A 16,527-nucleotide genomic window follows, 5' to 3' on the forward strand; every position below is an offset into this window, starting at 1 on the left:
TTTCAGAGCCAAGGGATCAGTTTAATGTGAAATGTGAGAGCTTTTTGTGAATTGTGACAAAATAAAAAAAAGATATCCTACGTGTGATAGACGAATATCGTGGACACATAAAGTCATTTGCTTCTGCTGCTTTGCAGAACTAATTTTGCAATGTAAGGGAGGCACCATTTTAGAAACAACTAAAACCATTCAAATTCTTCAAATAATTAATCTTCCTCTAGTCGTGGAGAGAAGGCCATAGCTATGGTGCCTTTTGAGGAAATTGCCATGAAAAGTCAATAAAATGCCCCCAGGTTTTCTTTGTGGTGGATACATCGCTACCCATCTGCTAAGTGAGTCGTTGTATGTTGAACATTTCTGGGCCTAAGATAATCGAAAGAAAGTCTTTAAGAGAAATATGCTTCGGAACTAACAAAGCTCTCTAGCGGGATGTGGCCAGGAAGGAGCCACGATCCCCCAGGGATGACCAGGAGGCTTGGCTCCTGGGTCGTGTGCAGGCTGCCAGTCCCTCGGCGGAAGGGACAGTTGTCTAGCTTGTGCTCAAGAGTGTGCAGACCATCCCAGACCCTCAGGAAAACAGCCAAGACTAAATGAAATCGTGCTGTGGTTAAGCAAGGAGTTGATCAGTGTAAACACAGTTGTCAGCCTCTCACTAATTCTGACTACCCTCTCACCGTGAGAAGTGTGGCAAGGCGTGTCCCACATTTAATTTGGCCACTGGGGATTCTCGTAGCTAAATGCACATGCCAGTTTCCGTATAAAATACCACAAATTGCCAGAGGCGTGGGGCCCATTTATAGGAATCCTTTCACAATATCTGTGATAAATATCAATTCCTTTCTCCAACCACTTTTATCTCCCAGCTTGCTAACTCATTCAATCACTGTGTTTCACAGAGACACCAATTAATGATTAGTCCCGCCCCCACCCCACTCCATTTTGAACATAGCAAGTCTGGAATTGTATTAAATATATCAAAATACTTTTTTCTACTTCACATTCTCTTACGGTGATTTTTGACCTGAAACATTAAGCGATAGCCCTCATTTAGTAAAAGGAAATCACATTGGGAAGGAAAAACCAAGCCGAGAACATAGGAGGAAGGGGAAGTCCTTTTTGTGTGTGTTTCCTTTTGAATTTTAAAGTTGTCTTTACTGCCCCTATAGGAGTCATTTTGCCGTGGGAGGTTTTTTGAGCCTATCGTGTAAGGACGGGTAGACCAAGAGAACTTTCTTCTCTTTGTGAGACCATTTAATTCATATGTTTTCTCTCCTTTTAAATACACCATTCATAAATTTGTTTTTCAGGACACCAAGATATTTTTAATAACAGAAGTGGAAGTTTCTTACTGGTAGGAAACAAAAAGAGGGAAAATGGGGGAAGTAATGAGGAAGTTGGTTAGACGCAGAGCCTCCTAGAAGATCGATCAGCTTTTGAGGGGAGATTAGAGCTGTCCTTGATCATGGTAAGGGATTCCCCAAGGTGAGATCCTGTAAGTCAGACTCCCACGAGCGGTCGTGTGCGCATTTGGAGAACTTTAACGAGCCACCCAATATGCAGGTGTGTCCCTCCTTTCAGAAAATCCAAAAGTAGAAGCCCAATAACTTAATAGTAATTTTAATTATAAAATGCATCCTTATTTAATAGAACTTACCGTTCGGGTCCCTTAAAGAGCAGACATTTTTAAAACATGATTCAACTCGGGGAAAAAAAAAAAAAAAAGAGAGAGAGAGAGAGAAAAAAAATCTGTTTTTGAACACTTTTTTGGAAGGCCATCTATAAGAGTCAGCACATTCTGCTCTTGCTGACATTTCAGCCAGACTGGGCCATGGAACATTTGCTCAAGGCTAATTGCAACCGTCTAGATCCATACCGAAGCCTTTCCTGGTTGACCTTTATGAATTGCAGTAAGTAAAGCTCCCCTCTGGGCAACAGGCTCTTCGATAAACTTGTATCTTGGGAAGATGGGTTTTGAGAAGCCTGTTGTCTGTGCATTGAGGGCGCCCTATTCTAGACAGAAGCCTTTAGTTGCGTGGTGACAGCAAGTTGCGCCCTTTGTGATTTCAGGTTCTTGCCACTGTGGAAAGTGCATTTGCTCCGCGGACGAGTGGTACATTTCGGGAGAACTCTGTGACTGTGACGACAGGGACTGTGACAAGCACGATGGCCTCATTTGCACAGGTGCGGTATGACCCGCCGGGCTCGCTCCGCACCCCCGTTCGGGAGAAAGACGGACAGCACCGGCCACAGGGCGCCACCCCGGGCGTCATGGTCGCTGTTGCTCTCCGGATGATCCAGTCCCGAGAGCGGCTTATAACATGCATGCGCTTAAACAAGGTCCGGGGGAGACAGAGATGCAGATGAGGCTGAGCTGGAATGGAGCAGGGTGGTCACCACCGGTGGACACTCCCCAGCTGGTGGCACCACGTGGAGGCCAGCAGTGGTGAACGATCAGATTCCCCGTAGCTGTTTAATAAGCTGCTAATAAGGCGGCTGCAGCGGATGAGTGGAGTGGCTTCGATTCTGAGCGGCTGGGGTACATAAGAACCCATTTTCACCTGGTGCATTTCAGTCGTGATGATGACCCCGCCCCCGCCCCCGTGTATTTTCTTGCAGGGAATGGAATCTGTAACTGCGGGAACTGTGAGTGCTGGGCCGGATGGAACGGAAATGCGTGCGAAATCTGGCTTGGCTCGGAGCATCCTTAACAACTGCGCGGGAGACGACTGGAGGCCTACTTTTCTGGGCCGTTAGAACAACGTAAATGCGAAGGAAACCATGTATAATCACCACTAGGACAGGTCAAACAGACTATTGTTATGTTTTTCTATTTCTGAATGCCTGCATGACGTCTGGGTACCTATTAAAAAATGAGTTAAGCAAAGTCTGATGTAAATAATGCCAGAAAGAAATCCTCTTCCAGAGTTTACATCAGTGGTTCTCAACAAGGGTGACTGTGCCACCCGGAAAACACTTGGCAACATCTGCAGACAATTTCAGTTGTCACACTGGGTGGGGTGGGAGGCCGTGCAACAGGCCTTGAGTGGGTCGAGGCCAGGGAGGCTGCTAAACCTCCTCAGGGGCACAGGACAAGAAGTTAGCAGACTCCGAGCATCGATAGTGCCCGAGCTGAGAAATGTTGAGTTCCATGGCCGGTGGACGTGCATCTCCCTCACAAAAAGACCACATGAGAATCTCAGGAAATACCCTCACATAAATCCTCAGTCATATTTTTTTCAGGATTCCCTGTCACCCAGCGTTTCCATGTGGGGACAATAAAGACAAACAAACATAAGGGACAATGACCAGGGTTGGGGGGAATTGGGGGTGGGGTAGGGGGGAGGCAGGGGGAGGCGTGGGGGGGCGGGGGGGGGGCGTGGGCAGATCATTAGTGCTTTTCAAAGAAAAAGACTGGTCAGTTTTAGCCAGTAAGTCATTCATCTGGTCTCACTTTACACTCACAAAAGAAGATTCTCTTAGGAAGGAGGTATGAAAAGTATAGAATCTGACATTTTTAATAGCTAGTGATGTACGTTGCTTACAATCTGTGTCGATATATATTTGCCTACTGCTGATAAACAGCAACACAAAACGAATGGGTATTCAGGGCACCTTCTGTTCCTAGATCCCTTTTTAAACTGGGCAGGGGTAGGTGTACAAGGACTCTGATTTTTCACTATTTAAATTATTCCATGGTAACTTGCCTTTTAAAAAGCTAATATCTAATTGGGCCTAGGATAGGCTTAGAGTATGCATTTGTTTCCCCTAAAAAACTCTTATATCTAAGGACTCATTATTTACTGCAAAAGTAGGGTCATGCAGAGAAGTCAGGAAGAGATACTGTGATCAAATGATACCAGTCTCAAAGCTCAAAGGATAAAAAAAAATCTAGAAATGTCTTAAGTAGAAATTACAAATATTCACTCAGCAATAGGAACAAAATGTTTATTTTCTTAATGGTGAAATTTTGCTCTGTATGAAATTCACATTGAATTATGAAAATGTACAATAATTAGGACTTCCCTTACATATTTACAGTTAAATCTACTTACACACATTAGTTTAGGCAACCTTTAATTATTTGAAGCTAAAAAAACCCACTTTTTTTTTCTAAATGTGAATTAGATTTTGTAAAATCCTAGAATAATGTAACAAAACCATTTTTCCGCATTAAGATGAAAATTTTTACTTGGAAATTTTACTTAATGATGTAAATATTCTAGAGTCATGGCTTGGACTTTGTAAGTCAAGTCACCAAAAATAAGGAAAATGTGCATTTGCCAAGTTACTTAAAAATTTAATATTGAAAATTATTTAAGAGAAAGTTTATCTGATGCCAACTTTTATAGTACTGATAGTGTTCTCATACTTTAATAGAGTTATAAAATTGTTATCTCTATCCTGAGATTATGGAGTGCAACCATATTAGTTGTATCTCTATTGTTGAGTATGTCCGTTGATATATCAGTTTAGTAAAATGAGGGAAATAGAAGCAGTTGAGAAATAATATAGAGTATATTCTTTCCTCCTCTCTATTTAATCATTTTAAGCCTCCAACTTGTTGTAATTGTTCAGTCACATTTTTGAGGACTCGATGATGCACCATCATCCACATTCCCTTCATAATCTCGCCATCATAACACAAACCACCTTTGACGTCCCCCCCTGCAGAACTATAAAGGACCAGAGTAAATATTTTAGACCTTGTGGACCACACAGTCTAAGAAGAAGTTGGATTTCTTCTCTGTTTGTTTGTTTTTAATATTTTAAAACTATAAAAGGGAAAACAGAAAGCAAACTCATTTGGAGCTCATGGGCATTTTTACAAAAACAGACTGTGCTCAATTTGGCTCCCAGCCAAGCAGCATTTTGCCAACCTGAGCTACCCTGAAGCTGCCCTTAATTTCCTTTGTCTTATCCTGCAATCCCGAGTGCGCCTTATTTTTCTTGAGGTTCTCTACGTTTTTTATCCCTTTTGTTAACAACGACAACGAAAGGGCTTCTCTTTTTATGTTTTCATAGAAGAAAGGTGTCTTCAGCATTTAGGTATTTTACAAAAGAAGTTTTGAGTTGGAGAAATTATTATACTAGAAAGTTCGAAATGTGATTTGTTCAAATTTTTTGACAGGGCTGAAAATGTATGACAGCTATCTTCTGGGTTCATTTAGCTACAAATTATTGAACGGAAACTGAGTTACAGCGTAAGTCATTTGGTACCTAATCACTATGAATATTTTTCTTTTAAAACAGAAATAGTTTCTTTTTACTTCTTTCTGTCTGCTATAATATTTCGTATGCGTGTATATGATTTTGACTCTAGCAATGCAATCATCAATAGACCTATTAAGAAGTTATTTAATTTACATGTTTAAGCTGGAAAAAAATAAAATATAGTTACATATAAAGACGTAAATCCTACCCTTCTTTGAAGTGATTTTGTATTTTGACTTTTAATTCCATTACTAAGTTAAAAAAAAAAAAAAACTCCCTCCTTCAAAAAAAAGGCAGGGCGGGAAGAAACTTGTAATAGGAGAAGGGTGAACGTGCAAAGCTGGTTGGCTTGTTCGAGTTCATGTGAAGATTAAAGTGAGTTGGGAAGGAGGAGACACATTTGCAGCTGGTGTTAGCACTCACCCTGCTTGCTGGCAAACCATTACTGAGAAATTCTTTCACAAGGACCTTTCAATAAAATTCAACTAACGTCCGAAGGCCCAAGAGGATAATAATTATACCCCATTTTCTCCCTGGACCCCTTGAGCTAACCTAGATTCCTGCAGCACCTTGAAAGGAATGGCCTCCACCACTTCAAAAGCAAACACAGTCTCTCCCAGCGTACATCAAGATCAGACCAAATGAGAGAAAACTGAGAAAAAATTGAAAACAAATCACAACTCAGCCTTTGTTTACAAGACTCCCTTACCAAAACTCGGAAGCCCTACTCAGTGTCCAAGAGTCAACAGGCCTTGTGTGCTCCCTTGTAATCTAAGAAACTTCAGCTAGGAAATGTGTTTTACTCCAAAGTAACACAGTTTGTGTCTGGATGTTGACATGTAGGCATTTAGCAATTGCTTTCCCTGGAAATAGTCTTGTTCTGAAACACAATTGAAAATAGGTTTTGGTTATTTTATTTCCTTCTAAAACAAATTTCTTAGTCAATCTGATCTCTCCTTTAAACATTCATTCTCCGTGTAATGTTAGAAATAAGACCTTAAATGAAGTGCTACAAGTCTAACTTCAGCAACAAGAAGTTTTTGTTGTTCTGTTTTCTGAAAGAAAACCAAATCCTACATTGTTCATCTCGAAAACCTCTGTTTTAGTGGCTTAGGCCTTAATTGAGCAACTGGTCAGGTGTGTTAAAAATACTCACTCTGCTTACCCTCCAAGAGGTAAACAATCAGGCCTGCAGCAAGAGTGTCGTTGGCCCACTGTGGAGCTCCTAAAACCTCCTCCTATCCCCAAACGCTCAGGGCAGACAAACGTTTAGGGCAAAAATTTCTAAATTCTGCAGGATTTGCAATGAAATGTTGCTCAGTACCATTTTACTCTTTACATAGGATGCACCATCTGCTTCTCTTCTATAATTTTTCCAAGTAAAGTGGGAGCCGAACATTTTAGAAAGCAAACTCAAAAGAAAATAAAAGTGGTGTCCCTGGAAAATCAAAACAACAAACATTCCCGAGCATTGCGGAGGGATGGGTGAAGCAATCAGCTACCGTAAACAGATCAGTAGAAATAATCCTCCCCTACCAGATATGCATGCAAAAGGAATGTCACATTAGAGAGACTCGATGCAATTGACATATGTACATGGAGGTACAAAACACACGGTCTGTGATACAAATGAATTCCATCAGATTTACTATACAGAACATCAATGATGACAGATTGCACTTGCTTAATAACAGCAAACTTAATTTTTGAGGGGAAAAATGGTGGCGTCTTATCCCAGAAAAATAGCAAGAGAGGTATCATCAAAGAGCTAAAATTTTCTTTGGCATGGTAAAGGGGGACATTGAGTGTACCAACTTATTTACATGACATTTCTCTATATTTGTGGGTGAAGCAATGCCATTTTGTTACATAAAGTTGTTTGATGTTTTGTAATATGCCTTCATATCAATATTTTATTCAGTATGTTGTATTTGTGAATACAACAAATGGTATTAAACACAGAAACTATACAATGCAGACAGACTCTTTGCATGTAAATTGAATAGTACATACCAACAGTTCTTGATACACAGGTCCTACTACATGCATTTCATCAATGCTGTCCTCGTCCCATGCAACAGGTGAGACCAGACACAAAGGAAACCATCTAATTTACAAATAACAAGGACCCGTCAGCAATATGTCTAAACATGTATTAGAAGAAAGTATTTGACATCCATTCATAGGGATAAATGCCCTTGGAGACAACTCATATAAAAAACAAAACAGAGGTGCACATTGACATAAATCTCAGTCATTTACAAAAATAAATCTTGTCTTAATTTTAACCAATAAACAGGCTTGCAGGGGTGAGGGGTGAGGGGAACAGCATATAGGGCTGATTACCAGAAAAAAATAGGTGGGGTTGTTTGGTGTGTGTGCATGTGTGTGTGCGTGTGTGCGCGCACGTGTTGGGGCAAGCAGTGTCTAGAAGCCCATCTAATTGGAATGTCAAATTAAATAATTCGGTTTGCCACAGATTATAGAATACTTGTCTTCCCTAATAACTGGCTTGTGAAATTCATCTTATGGATTTTAACTCATCCTGTTGAGAATGATAAGCTTTAAAACGGTGTCACAAAAAATCAAAAATGGTTGAAGGAATCATTTTGTTGTATTCGTACTTTAGCATTATTGACAATAAATCTACTGAAACGTATGCTAACTTTTTATTTATTAAAATGAAATCCAATATGAAAATGAAGTAAGCATAAACAGTTAATTTTATACTGAATCTTTAATCAGCTAAGCAGGCCAAAATTTTTAAATGCCGGGCAAGGGCTGTCATGGAGACTTAGGAATGCAGTGGCAAAATAATTTCCCAGGAAATACAGTGCAGATGAGGGAAGGAGAAGGGGCGGGGGAGGAGGGGCATGGCGACCGGGTCAGCCTTCCACGTGGAAATAATCGTAAGAGGCCAATACATGATCCCGCGTATCGTTTTCTATAAATGAGGTTCAGTTTGGTCTCAGTTAACTCTTCTGAGTACGAAACATTGAATTTTATTAAGTATACACAGAGTTAACAAATATATTTCCAAACAGTTTCATATTCCACATTTTGAAACGCTTTACATCCCATAGCGGACGTTTTGCATGGTTTCTTCCCTGTGCCGTCAACGACTCGTGGTCTTTCTTAGCAGTTGTCTTCCCTAAGCTCGGACTTAGGCATAAGGAAATTAAGAAAGCAAAAGAAAACAAAAGCAAATCAATGGAGTGGACCCAAAACCTGATGTTTGAACGTGTTGGTTTGCCTTGAATTTTTATCCAGAAGAATTCAACAGACTGCATTCTGAGCTCACGGCAAGGCACCTCACCCCAGCCACTGGGCAACCGGGGCCCCGAGAAGCTGAGTGACAGGAATGGAGTGGTGAGATACACGGTACCGGGGCTCAGCATGCTGAGCTAAAAAAAATAGTTTTTCCTAATATGTCCAGTTTAAAAACTTGTCATTAAACACCAAAAATATTAAAGTCTAATTTATAACTAACGTTTGCATTGCTGCTGCAGAAAAGAACACAACAGCCGCCTTGCCCATGCTCTGCTGAGTATGAGTGGAACGCAGCCAAAACCGGGGATGGCATTCAGTTCGGTTCATTAAAAATAGGTAGGATTATACGGGAAATGGATTTAGGTAGCGCAATTCTTGTAGGTTGTAATTATTGAATTTTCTTTTTTTTTTTTTCCTTTTTTCCCAAATAATGAGGATCAGTAGATGAAAAATGAACCTTAATCAGGCCTACAAGGCCTACAGAGTTCTTTGGACCCACTTTCTCAAAAACCAGTGGGTCTTGCTCGCTGGGCAAGGCAAATGTTACCATTACCAGTAAGCTTGTGATATGTATAAAACACACACACACACAAAGAAACTATGGGGGGATGTCAAACACGTATCGTAGAGAGCTTCCCCCCGGACTGGGTTTGACCCATTTCTCACCCCGGCAGCGCCGACCTCAGGAGCCCAGTATCCGCTACTGGATAGAGCATCTAAGTGTGTTTAATCGATAGTGGGAGCCGGAGACAACGCTCTTAATCTTTATAGGTGCGATTTGTAATGACAGGTTTAGAAGGCTTCCCGATTCCCTGATCGCTCTCCAAACTAGGCCAAGTGCACACTGAAGGTTTAGAGGAATACAGTCCCTGCGAAAGGTCACGGACAGTAGAGCGAGCAGCCCTAGAAAAACGGGGAGCAGAGAAATCCATTATAGCACGGGTTTACAGCGTCTAACTAGAAATTACTCAGTAGTATTCGTGTGCTACGAAATCGAACTGAAACACATGGATGTCGCTGGAACAGGACTCAAAAAGGATTACGGGTAGCTGTCAGCAGGCAAGGTGTCGAGTGTACTTGTGAAGTATGTCATTCTCATGGACCGTCACAGTCACAGAAAAGAGATTAAAAAGGCATTCCGTATCTGGTAGGGCATTCCATGGTCTGAGTTGAGCTGGTTATCCAGGTGTCTTCTTGTTCTGGGGGCGCCGCAGGGGGAGGTTTATCCGCTCGCAACCGAGAAGTTCGGGACGGCCGAGAGCGGGCCTCGGCTTCCCTGCGGCCGCTGCTCGGCCACGGGCGCGGGAAGGTCTGGCCAAGGATAAACCGCTCCACCGTGCTCAGGGCGGGTCAGTCACAACACCTGTGAGGGTCTGGCTATGTCGTCTTACTTTTGTTGACTGGTTTGCCGCCATTCATTATTGCCGACGCGCTTGTGCTTTTACTGGGCGTCACCCCGGCCTTCGGGACCGTTTCGCCGACGTCATGCAAGGACGGTTCTCGGTACATGGCCACTGGGGGCGGGCGGGAGGGCGTGGGGGACGGAGGGAAGGAGACAGGACCTGGTTAGGTTCAAGCATGGCCTAGGCCCTTCGCGCCTGCAGTCAAGCCACCCCGCGCGGCAGAGGCAGTGGCTGTTGGAGCCGTCACTTCCCGCCCCCCACGACAGCAGGGCCGGGACACGACATGCGTGCCTGTGGGGTGGGGGTGTTGTCTAGGGCAGGGTGTGTAAGGGGGAGCTACGGCCTTTTGGGGGGCCTCAGCTATAAAGTGCACACAGGCACACACACACACACACACACACACACACACACACACAATGGGGGGGCCACAGGCGAGCACTTCACCTAGTTCTCTTTGCACAGCCAGGAAAACTCAGACTTCCCTTCCCGGGTGCACCGATGTCAACCCCTGAACCCCTCGTTCCCGTGCATGTTTTCGAGGCCAGGTAGGTACCCCCTAGATCATGACCGTATTTTTGTCTCAAAAGCAACATGGTCACACTAGTGTCAACTTCAACACTACGGAGCGCACTTCCCTGAAGCCAGGCCTTCTGGGGATCAGGTTCCAGATGTCCTCTCCCTCCGGCATGGAAACTGAAGGCACGGGCGGGGCATTTTGTGTTTTTATGCCTCGTTTCCTTGTAGCTTGTTAAAAATAAGGCCTGAGCCGCGAATGGCGAGACGGCCGGTGGGAGCGAGGCGCCAGTGAGCCCCGAGGAGCTGGGGGCGTCTGGGGGGCGCAGCTGATCACCGCCGCGGATCCGGCTGTTCGGAAACGGACTCTAGGGGATCCTGTGCAAGGACGTGTAAGGCTGACTTGGGGGAAATCGGCAGAGTTAGAATCGCCTGCCGTCATAAACACTAGTGAGTTAGAGCCGTCTAGCCCACTTTTTAGGCTTTGCAGAGTAGTTTTCTTTATAGGCTGTTATCAAGAGACTCCGTCTCTTCAGGGTCAGGCGAGTGGACTGTCATAGGCACCGTCCACGCTCAGTGTGGCAGGAACACAGAGCTCGTGTCCACACCCCATGTGGATTCTCACATGGCTTTGAAAGCTCATGTGTCCACCAGACCGGTGTGAGAGCCATCAGCAAGGTACTAGAAGGGATTAATCTTGGTCTTTGAAGTGCTTCCCGATCTCTCACTCCCACTCCTAATTCAATTAGGAGACAATAGCATCAGAGCATTAACCTTGACTGTCCACATGGTGAAGCCTATAATGAATGCCCAGAGCATCAACAATTACTCAAGTACCTAATTTGCCCTAATGTTTCCAATCATATAATGTACATCCTGTAGGGGTTTTGAAGGTTTGAAATTAATCTTCCTCTATAAATTACACTATGTGATAACCTCCATCATCATAATACCCTCTTAGTTGTTTTTAGGGGACTTCTGTCTGCTAATTATTTGAAAACACTGTTTCTCTCTGCCTCAGAAATCCACAAATGCACAACGCACACATACACATACACACAACTCTTCAGTGTGTGATTCAGATGCCAAGTGATACTATTACACCACATCTCGGTTTTAGATATTTCCTGCTAGATAGACAAAAGCAGCTGGTCTCCAGCTTGGGCCTCAGTTAGGGGACATAAAGGCTCTTTTCGTTTTCGTTACATTTATGCAGCTAGATGATAAGGTTTTAGAATTGAGTTAGTTCATATCTGTTCATATTCAAAACAAAGGTTAACATAAAGAGACAAAGTGAAGTGGCAGATAAACAAGATTTATGGACATAGTTTTCAAATGTTTCACTTGCATTTGAATATTGGTGAGTCTGATGGTCTCAGTTCAATTAAAACAGGAAGGCCAGATCACAGAGGTGTTACTTTGGAAGGACAGCAAAACCCTCTCATTTCTTATTTCTACTCTGTCTGGTAATCTATCATATAGTGAGAATAATTCACTCATATTTCAGACTCTGGCATGATTTTTCTTATCCAAGATAGGCCCCCATGGCTAACTGTCTAGGCTTCAATGGCTTGTTCTGTAGGCAAATCTAGTTAAGGGGATAGTAAGTCATCTCTGTTAAATTACAAAGATGGTTTAACCAACAAGAATGGTTTTCCAAACATAGGGAAACTGAAAGCTGAATTATACATCCACAAATAATTAATAATTAACCTTTGATATTTGGAATTATCTTATTCCTATATAGAGAAGATAGATTCCTGTATAGAGAAAATCAATACACATTTTCTCTTGATAGCTAAACCTTTCTTCTAGGGACACACACAAAAAAAAAAAACCAAAAAGAAAATCAAACTAAGTTAGATGAAAGTGTTTATTTAGTTTTCGTAGATCTGCTTTTCTGCCAAAGGTAAACAAAAGTATTTGACTAGACAACATTTTTGAAATGCCTCATGTTCAATTTTTTTTTCTAGTTCTCAAATATTAAGGACAAGGTAAAGGGCACTACTGGCAGAATCCTTAACGAGAAAGGTGCAGAAGTTTCTGATTAATTAGCAACGCTTTATAGCCTGCTCTCTGAAAGTCTGATAAAAGTGAAAGTGAAGGCGTCATTGTTTACTAGTGACTATTAAAGAAGGAGGTGCCACACCCAAGTTCACTCTGGAAGGGACAGGTGACACCAGCAAGCTCTTTAAAGGCCAAGAGATTAGCTCATTTTCTGTAATTATAGTAATTCTCAAGGATGTGATGACTTTCAGCTCTATACCATCAAAATGGGAAAATACTTGCATTCCATAATTTGTGAAACTTAGCTATATATGGATATATGTGATATATTTTTATATATTTGTCAATCTGTGTATATATGTATGTATAATATGTCTATAAAATATATAAACACACACATATGCACAGTGAAGTGTACAAATCTTAAATTCATCCCTTAAGTAGACATCTGTGTGGCCACCACTCAGATCAAGATATGGAAAATCTCTAGCATTCCATGAGGGTTCCTTGGGGCCAGTGTAGAGTTAGCAATGGGGAAAAATAAATGTGTCACAGACCGAGAGGGATGATGTTCACATAACACTCACCTTCCAATGGCTTGGGTAGAAAATGAGCTGCTGGTTTGGTTTTCTTTACTCTGTTTCCTTTCATGACTTGCCCTTCTTTATTCAATCCCAAAAACCAGGCTCTACCAGATTCCTGTTGTCTGTACAGCATAGATGAGTAAATTACATAATAGTTTTCAAAAACAGATTCTTTAAACTTGCATTCAGGCGTAAAAAGTTCCTGTCGAGAGAAGAGGAAGAAATGACAGTTAGAGAAAACAATGGGAGTTTCTCTGAACTTTTTCTTCTTCCCTCCAGTAACTTGTCCACTAGGCTGAAGGAGTCAGCCCTGCGGCAGGTGATCAGCCGCACCTGGTCCTGCATGGATGTTTGTCCGGGGACTTTTTTCAATATACAACGAACAGAGAAGGATCTGCTGCTCCTGGGGGAACATGCATTAGCAAGAGCACGCGTGTCCTTTCATAGGAAACTAGGAGACGTGAGCCAAAAGAACCGTCTGGTTGAGACAATACTATTCAACCAGAGTATAACCAGAAAAAGCACGTTAAAGTAGCATCATATACTTTATATGATTAGCTCATTTTAGGCTAAACAAAATAAAATTTATATTTATGACATTTGATCACCTATTTGCGATATTTCCAAAGGAATATGTTAACCTGATAGTCGCTAGCTGTGCCCTGGATCACTGATATGACAGGGGGAGAGGTTTTACCTACAAAGACACAATCTGAAACTTCACACTAAAGCCGGGAGGGTCAGCTGGCTCGCTAACCAGCCACCACGAGGCTGGATGTTGCGTCAGTCGGCCGGCCGTAGGGACAGGAGCTGGAAATAATGACCTCATTCCATGCTTTGGAGCCCCACTGGAATTCTTACAGAGAAACATCAGAAGCTTCCCTGACCGCCACCCCCCCGCCCCCCCGGCCTTTCTGGAAAGGGTAACATGAATTAAGTGCCATGACTCTCGGTGCTACAGTCCCCACTGGTGGACAGCACAAAGCTCACTACCTTATGAGTATCATTAATGATATAAATATTCAAGAGCGACTTCACACACTTGTAAACCTTAACTGACAATTTAAGGGGCGCCTGGGTGGTTCAGTTGGCTAAGCCTCCCCCTTTTGCTCAGGTCAAGATCCCCGGGGCCTGCGACCCAGTCCTGCATCAGAGTCCTCGCTCAGCGGGGAGCTTTTGCTTCTCCCTCTGCCTGCTCTGCCTGCAGTTCCCCTTGCTTGTGCTTTCTCTCTCTCTGATAAATAGTCTTTTAAAAAATAATAATAATTTAAAAATTCAGTCTTCCTAGTTATAGACACAGAAGCCACTTAAATTGTTTTTGTGGTCATTTTAAATAGTTCAACACTGTGCTATTTTATATATATGAAAGACAAATGCAAAAACAGAGCTTTCTTGTCACTGATCTTTTAAAAACTACCACTGTACTTGAAAAAAAAATTCACCTTAATAGAGTTTTATGACTACAGAAAATAACTTGCTTTTCTTTTCTTTTAAAACATTATTTTCTGTACACACTCTGAAAAACACATCCTTTAGGGACTAAAAATAAAACTCGTCAGAGTTAAAGTTATGCTAACCATAATAAGGAATGTGACAATATTGCGTGTAGAAAGGTTCTTTCAATATTTCCCATGAGGGTGTGAATTAACAAATGGTGTCTCTTGCAGGATACAATTTATTCAGAGTGCCCTATTACTTTAATTCACTGAAAGCTAATAGTTTTCCAAGAGGAACAGGTTTTGTTAATGGCAAACTCTTTTCATGATGAAGATAACAGATCCAGTGATTATTTCGATGAGATTAAAAGTAGCCAAAAAATGGGCTTAGACTCTCCCAAAGGAATTTATGTAGGCCTTCATTTCTTCTAGATGATGCTAGCTCAGGTTTGAATGAGATCCCATCTAAATAAATGTTCTGGCTTTCCACTAAATCCTATTTTTCCAAATATCACCCCATTACTTCTGCTAATAAACAACAGACTCGAGGAGTGAATCAGGCCAGGCTGCAGAAGGAAGACTGACAAAGGGGGTGCGTGTTCACACGTCATGATGAGGGAAATAAAGCGGAATGCTGTAAAACTAGCTGGCTTGTCCTCAAAAGACTAATAAAGACAACATATTGTTTCAACGTGCACCTTCCATGACAAATTAGACTCCCTTGTATCACTTGTCTTTTATCAAGGCAGGCCAAGGCATCCAAGTAAATTATTTGAGACCAGTTAAAGCTCATCTCAAATCCAGTTGGGAGTGGAGTGGAGAAAAGCTGACCCGTTGAGCCACATCATTGACTGACTTTTACCTGGAGACACCAGGCCTCCAGCTAGAAAAGCAGTTCCACAGAGAAGTCAACTCTTACTCCTATCTGGTCCCCAATGCCTTGATGCAGGATGATGGCACTCCCATCGGCAAATGAGATATGCACAGTCTTTTCTCTAAGGTGCACGTGAAAGAAAATGAAGATCCTTGATGGGGAATAAGTCCTTTGTACTCAGAGTATACCTTAAGGACATCTGACACTAAGTCTTTTTGGATGAAATGTTTGTTTCTGGGGTTTCTGAGGAAGTTATTCCACATTCTCCTTCTGGGAGCTGGGCCAGCGACTTCACAGATATATGGACAGGCAGGCAGATTAGAGAAATGTGATAGGGTCTGGGGCACCCTGATAATTACATAGACTTCTTATGAGCAAGAGGTAGATATGTAGACATCTCTTCTTGAGTAAGCAAGGGAATAATGACATAGCCCGGTTCGTGTTTTAGGGATACACATCTATTGTCAACACAGAGAATGTTTCTGAGACAATAGTAACACTTATACACTGACATGTTGAAGCCCAGTCTCTTGCAAGATAAATTGTGCAACGTGTATATTTGTGTTCACTTTTGTAACTACTATTAATATAATTATCAAATAAGGAGAGAAATATCTCCAGAATTATGGTGCATTGTTAAACTGAGTTACGAACCTTCTGGTATCCCAGATGGAAACAGAAAGTCTGTATGTTCTAAAAATTCGGAAGAGAGAAAATCTTTTCTTTTTCTTGGGACTGACTTCTGAAAGGTATTTACTTGTGTGGAAAATGTGGCAATGAGCAAATGAACAAAACATAACCCATAAACATGCCTGCTCTCGGTAATAACCATACAGTCAACCCAGTCACAGTTTCGTGTCCGAGTCCCACAATATGCTTTAGAGGGACAGATGGTGTGAGAAGTCCCACAGGTGGGCACTGTCACTGATGAGGTCCCTAGGGGACATGTGCCCAGCAGGGGTCACAAACTCAATGCCTCTCCTGAGCAGGTGGGCTCCAGTGAAGGGGCTACTGTGATCAAGACACCATCAGGAGGCTACGTGCGCCCCCTACTGTCGGGCTCAGTGTTGAAGAGACAGAAGGGTAGAAAAGAAAAACCTCAGATCTTCAGTTAAGTCTGGTTTTCCAAAGGAAAAAAGAAAATCGGGTTTCTAAAATTTCCTTTTCGTGGTGGCAGCTATGTCTTAGTTCTTGTTTTTGTTTTTCGACAGCATATAGATCACGGGTTG

General features: G+C 42.2%; 2 protein-coding genes across 3 annotated transcripts in view; one reads left to right on the forward strand and one right to left on the reverse strand.

Annotated features, from left to right (window-relative positions):
* The window catches only part of ITGBL1 (integrin subunit beta like 1), a 213,766-nt gene extending 210,882 nt beyond the window's left edge, over positions 1-2,884 (forward strand). Inside the window, exons 10-11 of the mRNA XM_082701490.1 lie at positions 2,068-2,181; positions 2,617-2,884. Coding sequence (XP_082557616.1) covers positions 2,068-2,181; positions 2,617-2,708 — 206 coding nt within the window. The 3' untranslated portion in view covers positions 2,709-2,884. The remainder of the gene's footprint in view (positions 1-2,067; positions 2,182-2,616) is intronic.
* A 1,045-nt stretch (positions 2,885-3,929) lies between these two features.
* The window catches only part of FGF14 (fibroblast growth factor 14), a 596,869-nt gene continuing 584,271 nt past the window's right edge, over positions 3,930-16,527 (reverse strand). For both annotated transcript variants that reach the window (XM_082701491.1, XM_082701492.1), the window contains exons 4-5: positions 12,992-13,190; positions 3,930-9,995 (exon numbers count right to left, since the gene is read on the reverse strand). In XM_082701491.1, the coding sequence (XP_082557617.1) occupies positions 9,859-9,995; positions 12,992-13,190 (336 nt within the window). In that variant the 3' untranslated portion in view covers positions 3,930-9,858. The remainder of the gene's footprint in view (positions 9,996-12,991; positions 13,191-16,527) is intronic.

This window comes from Mustela nivalis, assembly GCF_964662115.1.
Source record: "Mustela nivalis genome assembly, chromosome: 15".
Taxonomy (NCBI): Eukaryota; Metazoa; Chordata; class Mammalia; order Carnivora; family Mustelidae; genus Mustela; species Mustela nivalis.